The sequence below is a fragment of the Cynocephalus volans genome, chromosome 14 (assembly GCF_027409185.1).
Source record: "Cynocephalus volans isolate mCynVol1 chromosome 14, mCynVol1.pri, whole genome shotgun sequence".
NCBI lineage: Eukaryota > Metazoa > Chordata > Mammalia > Dermoptera > Cynocephalidae > Cynocephalus > Cynocephalus volans.
This window is the reverse complement of record NC_084473.1, coordinates 59332501-59347928: the sequence shown is the minus strand read 5'-3', so window position 1 is coordinate 59347928 and position 15428 is coordinate 59332501. Positions and strand designations below refer to the sequence as shown.

General features: G+C 35.3%; 1 protein-coding gene across 7 annotated transcripts in view; it reads right to left on the bottom strand.

The window, feature by feature from the left end:
- The window catches only part of EHBP1 (EH domain binding protein 1), a 370142-nt gene that overhangs the window by 52198 nt on the left and 302516 nt on the right, over positions 1-15428 (bottom strand). For 5 of the 7 annotated variants that reach the window (XM_063077688.1, XM_063077690.1, XM_063077692.1 and 2 more), the window contains one exon: positions 5293-5440. In XM_063077688.1, coding sequence (XP_062933758.1) covers positions 5293-5440 — 148 coding nt within the window. The remainder of the gene's footprint in view (positions 1-5292; positions 5441-15428) is intronic. The other 2 variants (XM_063077689.1, XM_063077693.1) reach the window with 1 other exon arrangement.

The following is a 15428-nucleotide window of genomic DNA, read 5'->3' as shown; positions in this document are numbered from 1 at the left end:
TAACTGGTGCTTTAACATGACAGCACTGTGCTTTAGAAGATTAACTTAACAGTGGTCTCTATAAGTAATTTTCAAACAAAGTACGTTATTGTTATCAGTTGTAAAGTATGTATAATTTATCAGCAGTAATATAAGCACTGAGGCTTACGTCTTTTATAAATTAGAGCAGCTTCAATATTATTCCTACAATATCACTCTTGCTTACATTCTCATGTGCCTTCTTATGTGAAAGAAGAAATGGTCTAGGGATGTGCATGGGACTGTAGTATGCACATGACATCTTCCTTCATGCAAAATTGCTGATCTAGAAGTTGGACTGGAAAACAGAAAGGCTGGAGGCAGGAAATCCAGGTTGGAAACCATTATAACCCCTAGGCAAGCAGTATGGAGAGCCTAACCTAGGATAGAAGAATTGGGAGTGGGTACAACATGATTTGAAAATCGATTGGATATTGGTTTGTGACAGAAGGAACATTGAGGAAGAGTAAGGGTGAGGGAGACATTGCAATTGACCCTCCAGCAATTGAGTGACCAGAATGATGGCACTGCTATGAAAAGAAATAGTTAAGTCTGGAAATATGGTTAGGTTAGGGTACTTTCAGTTTCCAAGGACATGCAGAAAATTGCACATCCTTTCATTACCACTTATACTGTGCCAGGTTCCTATATGATGTTAAACAGGTGTCATTCATTTTATTTCTAGGCTAAATGAAATCTCTATCTATACTACCACTCACCAGTAATGCTGAGTGAGTTAACTCAATGTTCATATATGTATTAGATAAAAGGATTATTACTTGTGAGGGCAAGAGTAAAAACTGATTGTCTATACAGCTCAGGTCTTTTTAAGAATGGATTTCTACTTTCCTTCCAATTGCTGTCTTTAGTTTTAAGATGAACCTTGAAATCTTTTCAACAGTTAATGTTACACATTTCCTAACACTTGTGGAAATGCTCTAAATACATTCTAACAAAATTAAAGCGCATATGCATTTGTGTGTACATGCATGTGTGTGTGTTTAAAGATACTACACACACACACACACACACACACACACACACACACACACACACACACACATCTCTTTAAGGTTAACCACTGAAAACCCAGTAGGCAAGCAAGGCAGAAAGTAAACTACAGATCTGGTTTGCAAGTATGGCATGTATTACGTGTGCAGGAAAAGGTGGAAGGAGATTAGATGTGAAAATGCATTCCAGTTAACACTGCACAGTACTATAAGTAAAATAGGGATCCTAATAGTGTGATTAATAGCAATATTATACTTTTCATTTATAGAGAATTTGAATGAAACCAGGATATGTGGCAACAGTTTTTTAAAAAATCTGCAATTTTAAAAAAGAAACTGAGGTTGTCATTAAAAACATACTCAGAGCAAAATTCAGAAAACATTCAGAAAAAAAATTCTCATTTATATTACAATTATTTTTTATTTTCAGAAAAGGTACCCATAAAATTAGTAACTTTTAGTTATTCTCTAGAAATCAAACAAAAGACAGAAAACATAATACAAATATTATAATATACTATATTATTAATAGAAGCTGAAAATAAGAATTAAGGAAGGCCTGTACGATTTTATTTTGGCTCATCAAATTTAGTCACATCTATTTGACCTAACTGAAATAATAAATATTGTGCAGACACGTATACATTACTATGGACAAAATAAAAAAACTGTTTTCTTTATTCATTTGAAATGCAAAACAAAGTACACTACTTTATCTAAATCAAAGAGAGGCCAAATGTCATTTTAAAGTTAAATGATCCTAACCTAAGTCAAATCAAAGTGATAAGCTACCAAATAAATACATATATAAAAATATAAAATATAATACACAAATACATACCATGTACAATATATTAGGTGATATATAACACATATAATATGTGATAATAATATGATATACAATATAATATCATCTTAAAGCAAGGTGACCACTTCCCTTGCAAATGTGTCCATGGACCATCAACAAAAAATTTAATATTTATTTGGGCAGAATAAAACCTTAATAAATTCCCAAAGCAGAAATTTAGGCCATATTCTTTGACCACAATACAACTAAAACAAATACACACAATACAACTATACAACTAAAAACAAAAACACTATAAACTTTGTCCCCAAACACCTATACCTTGCCAAGGAAAATACAATACAATAAAATGTACCCACAATTTTGTTACATAGAATAAGGATTTAAAATGAGGCCATTACAGGTCAATAACTACAAAACGATGCAGAAATTGAAAAAGTCATATTCAGTACACCACAATATCACCTGATTCTTTCATAAGCCCTACACATATGTCAAATGGAGGACAAGTAAAAGTTAGGCTGTAGTTCCTAGGAAAGGTGTGAACTGTTACTGACACAAGAATTAGGCTGTTTCTGGTTGCAATATGATGCAAGTGGGTTGCTTGAATACATGGCTATACATGACCTAAAATACCGTGCATGCATTTTCTATGGACACCATGAAGCTGCAGATACCTCACCTCAAACTCAGTAAGTTTCCTTTTCTAAGAGGTTGGTTGCTGCTTGAGAACAGAACAGTGAGCTTTTCCAAGTGAATTCAAGCAGTGCATCTGAGTGATGATCATGTACAACACATTCCCCAAGCTGTGCACCTACCTTATTATGTCAGCTTTTCACTGCCTTCTCTTCTTTGTCACTCTGTTCTACTGCTTCTAAAATCTTCCTACCCTAGTACTCCACCTAGGCTGGCCTCAAATCATTTCTCTTCCTTTCACACTACTCCTTAGCAAAATCGCAGACCTGATGATTCCTACTAGACATTGGGTGTGAACACTAATTGGTTAATTTTCTCCCCTGATTTATCAACCTTACCAGGGTCATTTTCACTTAAGAATTAGACTGTTCTGAACCCCAGTGAATTTTGAATTTGCTATGCAAGAGCCAGCAAACTACAGGCCAGGGGCAAAATCCAGCTCACCACCTTTTTGGGATAAATAACAGCCACGCTCTTTCATTCACGTGTATGTCAAGGGTGTTTTCAGGTTACAAGGGCAAAGGTGAGTAGTTGGGACAGAGACAATATGGCCTGCAAAGCCTAAAGTATTTACTCTGGCCCTTTCCAGGAAATTTGCTGAATCCTTGCCTAGCACAGCGGCTGGCACTGCTCAATAGATAAATGCATATGTACAAATGGTTGAATTTCAGGCAAGAATCCTACTCTCTTCCTTGTCCTAAAAGTCTTTCCCAAACTCCCAGTCTCAATAGCTACAGCTTAGACCTTGAGGCCAGAGTAGACCTAGACTGATCCATATCTTTTTAAGAAGATAGGCCAAGACACACCCCTGAGGACAGGGAATAGGCCTGCTCCACTTGTCTTAGGTCAATCTTAGCTCTCACTAAGAGCCACCATCTGATAGGTGTCTGCTTCCAACATCCAAGGTATGTTGTATTCTACGGGAGAAATGGACTCTGGTCACTTTGGTCCCCTCAGGAATAGAGAACCTTACTTTTCAGCAAGTTCTCATAAGTCATCTGTCAAAGCCTGCTCCCTCTTCATTTCACCTGGCTTTCCCTGTTCTAGTTTGTATTTCCTTGCCAGCTCTACAGGTCCAATCCTCAGTTATCCTTTGTTTACTTTATTTACTTTTACTATTGAATGATGCCAAATTCATGTCTTTACTTTCCCTCATCACCAAGTAGGTAAGATACCCATTCTTTGGGTTGTAACACTGACAAAATCTCTCTGCCTAGTCTAGTCCTAGTTTAGCCTCAACTGAGTTTGGATTATAAAGTCAGGACCAAGTACATAGCTGACCCATCCCACACCATTAATTAAAAATGTTTAATTCTTGGCCTTCCCAGAGTTTACAACTAATACAGATAGCATTGTTATCTGCTCACCACTGGAAAAATAAATAAAAGAGACACTGGATGCCTCTCCATCCTATTATTATTGTTCTCCTACATGGCGTTATGATGCCACAGTAAGATGGCATTAGTAGCTTTGGAACAGTCTATCTGGAGGGTAAAGAATATGGCGGTTTTTCTATCATTCAGAGATAGAAGGAGGCAAAGACTTATAAGAATTACTTGGAAGATATGGAATTTTTGTAATAAAAGAAACACCTTGTTTTTAATGATAAATGAAAGAAAATTATCATAGCATTATATAAATATAGCTGTAAGAAGTTACTGATATTACTATAAAACTGTAGTAGTGTGTGTGGAAATTACAATAAAAATCCAGAATGATAGGAGTTGAAAAGATAGGATAAAGAGTTAATGAAGATATAACATTCTAAGAAAAGCAGAGTGATAGATACACAACTATTTGGGGAAGAAGCTTTCATATTTATGGGATGGAAGGTTAGATGCTATAGGCTTTAGTTAGAATTCTCTACCACAATAATCTTCTAATACAAGGAATCAATTGGAAACACAGCAGTAAGTTTTAGTATACTTTGAAGAAACTTATTATTGACCTAGAAATAGCTTACTTTTGTTTCAGCCCTCTAAGGTCTTATTCAAGTCCTCACTTGCCTACTCATCAGGGCGATCTTAGCATTCTAAGATTAATTTAGGGCAAGTACCTGGCATGTTTTCGTAGATAAATATGTTACACACATTTGAAATAAAAAGCCCATAACCCTCTTGAATATACTCTTCTTAAATAAAAATGTAAAAAGTTCTAAATTAAAGCTGTCCAAATTGAGCACTGAGAGGCAAAACTGCAATTTTCTTTAATTATGTATCTAGTCCGTGTTCCAGCATCAAGTTTAGAATAATCTCTGCAGATGTTGAAGAAGCCCCCTCTGAGACTAAGAAGACATTGATAAGAGACATTCAAAACTCTTACATATCAGGCTTTAATGCCAGATAGGTAGCACTACTTCCTAAACACATATTGTTCAAAGTGAAAATCTTTCATAGCAAAGCTCACTATTGTCAGGTCTTACAATCTGGATGTTGAGGACTTGATTACACTTTACTCACTCCTAATTCAATTAATGAGGCATCATGGGGTATCACAAACCAAAGGTTGTAGGAGTTTTTTACCAAAGCATATTTCAAGAGACTACTTCCTAAGTTGCTAAAAATTAAGCCAAAAAGTTGACTGGAAAACAGAAACAGTTATCTTCTTACTATGCTTCCTTTAGTTTTTTTGCAACATATCAATAGGTTAGAAACTTATGTTTTTGATGCCACATTTTGAAGTAAGAATAAAAAGTCCCAAAAGGTCCACTGCAGATTTCTGCATTCTCTGTAGAATATGATACAAGATTCTTTAACTCACCTCCAGATGCCTTTGACCTTTCTTTCAACTTCTCTGCGGCTGTTTCACCATAGCTGGGAAGTTCTGACATCTTCACTCCAGATCGAGCTTCTGCTATTAGCTGACGAGCTCTCTCTCTCAGCTGCCGACGTCGCTCTTCATCTTGCTGCTAAGATATATTGAACAGTTGCCAACTCAGTAATTGACAGAAATGCAATTTCATTTTCAATCTGATCATCATGATAGTAACTGGTTTACAGCATGGTGCTTGGCCCACATTATAAGCAGGATGCTCTATATCAGTTGGATGTCATACCATTTTTAAGACATCCTAGAATCAGATTTTTAAAAAATATTTACAAATTATTATATTAAAATGGCCATTAAAACTTCAAACTAAAGAATGTTTGGCAATACATGTTACTGAAAAAATATTAGGAATTATTATTAATAAAAGAAATAGGCTTATAGAATAAAGTCACAATACTGAGAACAGAATTTCAATTAATATCTTTATTTTTTAAGAACAGAATTTAATTTGCTATTTGCTAATAAAGGCATAGAGCACTGGCTAAAAGACATCTTTGATAGAAGAAAATGCTGCTATACTATGCTGATCAAATATAGGAAATTGTATCTTTAAGGGGCTGGAGTAAGCGTGGGGATAGTATATCAGTATATCAGTACACAATTCTGATTTAAAAACCACCACCAACAATAACTCAACAGTGATGTGAAATTCTTTTGGTAACTCCCTCTTCCCCTAGATGAACATTGAGAAGAAGAAATAAAATCTAATGTGGTTTTTGATATTTAAAATAACTACAAACTACAGATAGTTAAATAACTAAGATAGTCCCTGCCTACTAAAATAAGTTATGAATCGCAAACAATCAATGTGAAATAGCTTTGTACACTGGAAAGCACATAAAATAAGGCATTATTATGTAAAAACAAAGACTGAAATAATCTGGCCCCAACTTATCTTTGCAGGTTTATCTCCCCTTAAAATCCCCCAACCTCCATAAAACTTCACATCTATTCGAACAAAATTGCTTGTATCGTGTAGCTTCATGTACCTGTGGCTTTGAGTATGTCATTTTCTCTTCCTGGAACGTGCTTCTCTCATCTTATTTAATTCCTACGCATTCTTCAAGATTCAGTTTAAACCCACCAAACCTCCCCTGACTATTTTTCTCCCCTCCACCCGGTAGAATAAAGTGCTACTTTCTCTATGTTACTATAGTACCTTGTATATGAGTGTGTACATTACAACTTTAAAACAATACTTGTCAAGTTACATTATAACTTGGTAGAGATGCCTCCTTCCCACCACAATTGGGCTACTTGAAGGCAGGAGTTATATCTGTTGTCTTTAGTACATACCTTGGTACCATGCCAGGTTCTATGAAAATTTTAAGCAGGAAGACTATTCATAGTCTCAAAAAGCTTAGGGAAAGATAAAATAGCCATGATAGGAAGGTATGATCAAAATGCTGCAAAAGTTCAGGGAAAAAAAGAACATTTTTGGCTGAGTGGCAAACAGAAGTCATCATGGCATAATGGTTTTTGAGTTGGGCCTGAAGAATGAGTAGGATTTGGAATGGATAGAGATGGGAGTTGGTAGTTAGGTGGGTCAATGCGGGAGAAACTGGGAGGTAGGAACAGTACAAATACATATAGGCAAAAAGCGTATTGGGGAAAAAGAATATAATCTAGTTTTCCTGAGCATTGTGCAAAAATAGTGATAGAAAGACAAGTCACAGCTGGTCTGATGGTAGTGGTTTATCAAAACTTAATAACAAAGTTGGTATATAACCCCCCACTGCCAAATTTGACTGGCTTAAGAAAAAAAAGAAAGACAATAAAGAGAAGGCAAGAAAAATAAAGCTGGTAGATACTTTAAAGTCCCTGTCTAATAGAGTGAAGTGCTTTCATTTTATTCTAAAGACAATGGGGACCTCTAAAGGTTTGTTTTTGTTTATATGAGTATGCCTTTTTTTTTTTTTTTTAAGTCCAGGGGAATGACCAACCAGAGTTGTATTTGAGAAAGATTAATCTGGCAACAGTACATAAGATAGTTTGGCATAGAGAGACAGGGAAGAGACTAGTTAGGAGGCTCTTATAAGAGTCCAAGGAAGCTATAATGAGATCCAGAACTAAGATGGTGGCAATGGGAATAGAAAGAGTCAAATATAAGAAATATCTTAGCAGTAGAATTGATACCTGTATCAATTCTTGGAGCAGATTAGATGGGGAGAGAGGAAAAAAGATGACTCAGAAGTTTTAAACTTGGGCAACCAGCAGAACTGTGGCACTAATAATGGAAATAGAAAAACTAAAAGGAACTATAAGAAAGGAAGCAGAGGAAGTTTGGGGTAAGACAGACTGGGTTTGAGGAGCTGGCAGGACATCTGAGTAAAGAAGTTAGTAGGTAGTTGGGAAGTGAAATTGATGCTAGGATGTGGGGTCAAATTATGACTACAGAGCTGATGGATTAAGTTATAGGAACATATGAAAGCACATGAGGAGATACCATAGAGAAAAAGGGTGGCCACTGACTAAAACGTGGGAAACATCTGTATTTAGATAAGGGAGGAAGAGGGGACAGAGAAAGAGAGGGAGAAGTAGAACACTAATGAAAATCAAAGTAGAAGGGGCTTTGAAGGAAAAGGGAGTAATCAATAGCACCAAATGTTAGAAGTTAATAAGTCTGAAAATTAAAAAAGGGCAAACAAATTTGGTGAACGGTATGATTAGGGACAGGGGTAGAAACCAGATGGGTTTGGAGCTGGCTAGTTGGCTTAGTTGGGTAGAATGTGGTGCTGATAACACCAAGGTGCAGGGTTTGATTCCTCTACCAGACAGCCACAAAAAAAAAAAGAAAAGAAAAAGAAAAAAAAAAGATTGAGATGGCTGCAAATTAAGAAAGCTGTCAAGATTAATGGGGGTGTCAAATGGGCCCATGGACAAACTTGAAGCTCCCAGTGGACAAACTGGGACAATTTCAGTATCTAAAAGAACAATGACTGCCCCAAATCAATGAAATCAGATCCAAATGATTTTCAAAAAGTAAAAGAATATAAAATCTCATTTGTTGCTACTTGAGGCAACTTCTGAAATAACTCCTGAAAATGAGTAATTAAAGGAAAATAATAAATTATCTTGTCTTTCCAGTAGGAACTGAATTTTAGGATAACTAAATAGCCCTCATTGTAAGTCAACGAGGGAAAGCTCTACTTTATAAATAATACCAGCTAATAATTACTCCCCAAAAAGCAGAATTATAAAAATATCACTTCACAAATCATAATGAATGATTCTGGCAAGGATTATCAACTGTTATTAAAGCTCTTGGGTAAATGATGAGGAACTGGATGTTCATGTTATGCTTCCACAGACTGTATATTCCAAGACGGCCACAAAAGTATCTTTTATCTCACATGTTCTTTTGCAATGTAACCTTGCCACTCTCTCAATAAGAGGTGGTTTAATTCCTCTGGGCCAGCTTTAGTGACTTGTATGTAATCAACAGAATGTGGAAGTGTTACAGGTGATTTCCAAGGCAAGATTTAAAAAGGCCACACCCCTTCTGCATAATTCTCTTTTAATTTTTGCATTCTGTACTCTCTACTCTCTCTCGCTGAGAACCCAGCTGTGATGCTGTGAGAAGCCCAGGTTACAGGTACATACTCTAGACAGTCCCAGCCAAGTTCAGCCTTGAGTCATTCTGGTCCAGGTACCAGATATGTGAATGAAGAAACTTTCAGATGATCTCAGCCTCTAGCCACTTTGAGTCACCTGCAACTATTCAAGTCTTTCCAGCTGAGGCTTCAGACAATGTGGAACAGAGACAAAGCATCCCCACTGTGCCCTATCTGAAGTCTTGACCCACAGAATCTGTGAGCATAATAATAAGACATTGTTTTACATCACTAAGTTTGGGGCAGTTTGTGACACAATATTAATTGGAATATATGCTTAAGTAACACTGCACAGATTACCTATAGTTGCAAGAGGAAAACCTTTTTTTTTTTTTTTTTTTGGCGGCTGGCTGGTAACAGGGATCAAATCCTGGATCTTGGTATTATCAAGGAAAACCTAATTTGTAAATGGAGAGATCAGAATTAGATCAGAGATAAGGGACCATTAATCTAGGGGATGGTCTTAGCATCATTAATGTTGGATCAACCATATTTGTATGTTTTTTGATGTGAAGCATATGAAGTGCATGCCACCTATAATATTCTACCCCAAATGTTTAAAGTAAATTCATTTAGGCCTTTAGATATAATTTCTAGTTTATCATAAACACAGGAGATAGAGAAACATGATAAATGACAAAGCAAGGAAGCAACCATACAAATCCAGAAGATAGGATATTCAGGACAACTGACCTGGTCACTTTAACAAGTTAGATTTAGGAAAAAACAAGCATAAAAACAAGTAACTAACCAACCACCACCACCACCACCAATAACAAAACATTTAACAATCAGATGCAATGGATAGTCCTAGGTTAGATACTGGTTTGGATAAACCAAATGTAAAGGATATTGTTGTGTCAATTAGAGAAATATGAATATGTCCATAGTATTGACTGAAAAAACAGTTTAGACAGTAATAACCTCATTTTGTTATTATGGCAAAACAAATACACATACAAATATATATGCATAGAAAAAGATATGGAAAGGTATAGACAAAGTTGTCATGGTGAAGATTTCTGGTGCCGAAATGTGATATTTTTATTTTCTTACTTTTATTTGTCTTCACTTTCTATAACATACATGTACTACTCTTGAAATAAAAGTTATTTTGAAAAAAGAAACTTGGGAGAAGGAAGAAAAGAGATGAGATGGGAGGCTTCCTGGGGTTGTGGATTGTGGTAGGGGCAAAGGAAGAGATGTCTATTATTCAAGGGAAATTTTGTTAGTATTTGGAAGCACAAGCTTATTTGTAGGCAGAGGAGTAACATGCAGAAGGCAAGGTGAGAATGAAGATGCAAGAATAATATACAAAAATCCTCAGTTCACTATATTTCTGAATTTGGAAAATATACTAGGAATAAAAGGAAACGCAGGTTTGATAATGGTGATTTTGGTGATGGTTGCTGATATTTCCTGAGTTTTATGTGCTAAGTGCTTTATATGCATGATTGCATTATTAACCCCATTTTTACCAGTAGAATATTTAGGTTTATAGTCAAAATCACACAGCTAGAGTTGATGTTAGAGCCATGAGTTCAGCTCAGATCTGTTTAACTCCAGATCCCTTGCTCTTAACTACCCAACTATTTGACCCCCAAAGTATCAAATTACATGACCAACTGACAAAAACTGAGCTTTTACTAAACTTTCATCTTTCAAACTCAAGAAAAGTTAAGAGCACTAATAAAAACCATTATTCAATATGCCTCAGGCAACTAGGTTTGAGTGAATTTCACTGCATGAATAATAACTTCTTATAGAGCTGGAATTTGGTGATTCAAACTAAGATGAGGTGGTCTTGGGTCATTTTAACTGAGTTAAAATAAAGGATTCTACCTTTCTGAATATGAAATGGGACATTTTTTCTCACAAGTTACCACCTCCTCTTGCCCCCCCACCACCAATACAAATGTTTCTGAGAGCTTAACAAGAATGCAATTTAAAGCAGGCAATCATTAATAAAACCAACTCTAAATACTAATTAGGAACACTTTATCAATTTCCATGTAAATTGTTTGTTTGTACTTATTTACCCATCATTGTTCTTCATACAATAGAAAAAATGCAAATGAACAAATCAGAATGCAGCCCTAATGGGACTTTCTGTTTATAACCATTAGCCCAGAGGTGTGCTGTAATTCAATTCTCAAGTAGTAAGATTTAGCCTCATTAAGAGACTGCAAGGGCAGGTTACAACTCATAAAACCCTACAGTAAACAAAGTTTATGGACACAGCACAAAATCTTGAGCCTGATTGACAGAATTCTAGTTCCCTATCAGATTGCCTTAATTTACTTTTCTACTAATGTCCTAACACCACAGAGACAATTTTGCTTGGGCCTAGAGCTCTCCAGTGGGATGGCATATCTGCATTGTTTGTTTTCTCATCCTTTAACTTCCCTTAAGACAAAATGCCAACCCAGAAAATAAAAGTTAATTGTTAAGGTACTGAAGGAAAAGCTTGTAATTACAGCAATTGATTATGCAACCAATTTTAGTTTAATTGATAGGACTAATTTCTAGCTTATTACTCTCCAGATTCATCATAATTAAAACTATTTCATTTTAATTTTTATATGTAAGCTCCATTAAAAGCCAGTTTTTGCAGTAATATTTAAAGAATAGATACCAACAAAATCTATGCATTTTTTACACAAAATAGCCATATTGTTTACGTCTAAAGATAAAATGAACAGAGAATAGGAACAATTATTACTTTATTATTTTTGTATGGGATTCAGCACAAATATGTAGACAATGAATATTTCTGACAATGACGGTTTGCTAAACCTACCTAGGTAGAGAAATGTGTTTTTGCTATCTGTTTTGACCATTCCACATTCAAAAGATTCAAAAGAAGACAGTGACTTACAGCTGTAAAAAAAAAATCATCTGTTTACTATGCCTGCTGGAAAAAAAGGGGGAGGAGGGTATCTTTTCACTGGATGCAGAGGTAAGGCAACCTAGAAGACTGCTGTCATCAAAAGGAAAAGTAAGGGCTAGCCCCTCAGCTCAGGTGGTTAGAGCACGGTGTTATAACACCAAGGTCAAGCGTTCAGATGCCCTTACTGGCTGGCCTCCAAATAAATAAATAAATGAAAAAGTATACTTGAACAATCTAACACATAGGAAACATATATCTTTCATTTCCTTTCCTAGTCTAAATAAACTTAAACAAATTGAAGAAGACACACTTCCTGTTTCTGAGAACGGGTCTGATGACACTTACTCTTTTCTATATAGTATAATTTAGAGTTAGACCTAGTTATATAAGATAACCTAGCTTTTGTAAGATGGGTATACTCTTTGGAGGGTTTGATGGAAGCTGTATTCTTGAGAGGCCTCCCTCCGCGTGACTATCTTTGTACAAGTTATAACAAATTTTTAAGTACATACTAGTTCTGTCTTATGCACAGTGTTTTCACAAATGTGCATGTATTGTCTGATTTACTTTCCACAACTCTGTGAGAGCTACTATCACCCTGATTTGACAGAAGCTGAATCTCACTTAAGTACACTGCCCAAGGTCATAGATCTTATAAATGATGTAGTAAGAATTAAAATCAGTGGCTGTTTGATTTCAAAGCACTGGTCATAAGTATTACATAACTGGTTTTCAGAGCATTTTTCTGAGGCCCATTGTTATTCTAATTTTTAAAAATTCCAGTTCTTTATTTACATCTGGGTGGTACAAGTCAGTTTAAATTCTCATTTGTGCAACAGAATACAGATAGATGACGAGAAACCAATTTGTTTATGTTCATTTAAAACTTAGGTTTCCGACCTTAAATTATAGACCTTTAGAAAAGTGATGAATGTAGCACATTTAAACTTTGCTTTTCTCTTTGCTGACATCTTCGGGGTAAGTTAAAAATCCTTTTATGGTGCAAAAAGAGCTCATGTTTCAATACAACAAATTTAAAATATTCAGATATAGAAGATGGACGAGACTAACCACTTTAGACATAAACTGAAAAAATATTTAGCTCTTTCACAGCATGTCTTCAAGTTACTATTTTCCTTATTCTGAAACAGTCTACAATCTGCTATAGATAGATGCACTAGTAAAACTTGACAATTTGAGGACAAACTCTTCAAGAATAAGTAATGTAATTCCTTGTTTCCTTTCCATAAAAATGTATTGGTATGCAATTTTTATATTTCACAGTTCACCGACATCTAGGCAAGCTTTCTTCCACTGCTTCAATGGTGCTACTTTTAATTTTATCCTCCTTAGTCGTAGTAATTAAAGTGATCAGCAGTGGCATCCCAGCGGCTTTGACACAGCTACAACCCCCTAGCAGACTTTTGCTTTTAAGGGGATGGGGAAGAAAAAGACTAGTTTCATTTCACGGAGAACAAGAAAATCAAGCTTCTCCAATCCTCAACTTCATTCAATTGTTCTTTCAGCAGCCTTTGGATCTTAAGAATCAAATAAAAATGGCTGCCATGGGGGGTCCTTTTTATACTTGCCGCAAATGTCACCAACTGACATTACTTTAGCCAAAAAATGAAGCCATGGATTTGTGAAGGTGAATTAGAACATGAGAGGCTGTCATTGTAACTGCTGAGATCATTATCCACCCAAGGGCGTCTTTCATAAAATTAGGTATTTTTATCCAGTCAGTTAAAAATATAGATTGAGAAGTCTTTCCATTTAGGAAATGTATCTACACACATTTCCATGAAATAAGCTTTAATCAAACTTTAAAAATACATTATTTAAAATAAAGTAGTTTGCATCCTTACTCTTTATAAAATTGTGTTTATATCAGATCAAAGCACTCTGTTTCTACCAACAAACCCAGAATTCCATATCCTTTACCTCCCTCAATAATACAATATCCTGTGCCTTCAGTGTTTCTTACAGTCTTAGTCATTGGACTTTAATTAATCGGGCAAAATAAATTCTAGCGTATCTACATTTTTTTTAAAAAAAGTTTTACTTAGTGCTGCCAATATTTCAAGGATTCTGTTCTCAAAATGGTCCATGAAATTCCTCAATTTCGTAGGAAACTAAAAAAAAGAACTAGTCTCCCACCCTTTCATCATTAGGCAGGAAGCAAGGCCCTGTTATTAGGCATTCAGAATGGACCAAAAAAAAAAAAAAAGAAGGGGAAAAAAAGAATTCTGTGCTTGTCCAGAGGCAAAGATTACCAAAGTACACCTATTCACTTGTTACAGAATATAGAATAAAATAAAAAATCAAATTATAAGATCTTTAAAAGTTAAGGTAGACTAGATATTTTACTGTCAGCTTGATCAGCTCTTGACTGAATAAACAGGATTTAGGGTGAAACATTAAAACTATTTAGCAGATCTTTTCAACCCATTTCAAACTTTTCTTGTGCTTGTTTGTAATATAAGCAGACATGCTTATAAATGGCCACACCTGCTCATTTCTCTGGGGATGGCCTGATCTCTGCTTCTCTAACAAAGAAAGAAAGAAGAAAAAAAAAATCAGCCTTTCTTGTTGCAAAACAGAGTGGAAAGTCAAAATCTTTCTCAAGTTTGCCCCATCTGGTCAGATTAAATCTTTGATCAACCCTGGGGATTACATTTATTTTTGTAGTAGCCACTAAATTTGGGGTTTGCTTTTAATACAAAGGGCAAAAGGTATACTGAATATGAATTTAAGTTTGAGATCTAGGTTTTAACATATGAGTAGAAAATATAAAAGGACCAATTTGGAAAAAATAGACATGCATTTTAAGAATTTAGATCTCATTAGTATTCAATTCATGAAATAATATATCATACTCTAGTTTTTTATTTATTTCTGTTTCAATACAGCAAATTTGTTTTGCTGCATTATACTATGCTATTCAAATAAAGAATTCTAAACATAAAAGAGCATGATCAAGTTAATGTTGCTAATTGAGCCTCTCATTTAAGTATCTGGAAGCAATCTGGGATGCAAAATTTTATATTCTAAATCAGTAATCATTTTATTTCATTCATTCAACTAATAAATATGAATTCCTAGTAGATACTATATTTCTCTAAAAATAATTATTTTAGGATTATAAAAGCAATTATTTTGTTTTTGAAAACTTCAAATAGAAATAGTTTGGGCCTCCAATAAACAGGACGCTTTGATAATTTAATTCCTCTTTTCTTTGTGAAACTGATAACTTCGTAGTTTAAAAAAATTATAGGAAAAAAGAAGAATGGCTGACTAAGTAAGTATCACCTTGTGTTACATCCAAGGCCTCTTGCTGGTTGTCTGGCTGCTCTTTTGTAGGCAAAAAGGAGCTGAACGCTCTCTGGCTCCTTAGATCTGGCCCAACAAATGCACTGCCAGTCATGCACATGGATCTAGCTTAAAACCTAGTGTGAGCCTAAAAGAAGCCAGTCAGAGTGGCACCTACTCATGCAGAAGGAGATAGATTTGTCATGACAGGCTGATTATTCAATGTAAAGAAACAGTTTAGCTTTTCTAATCTG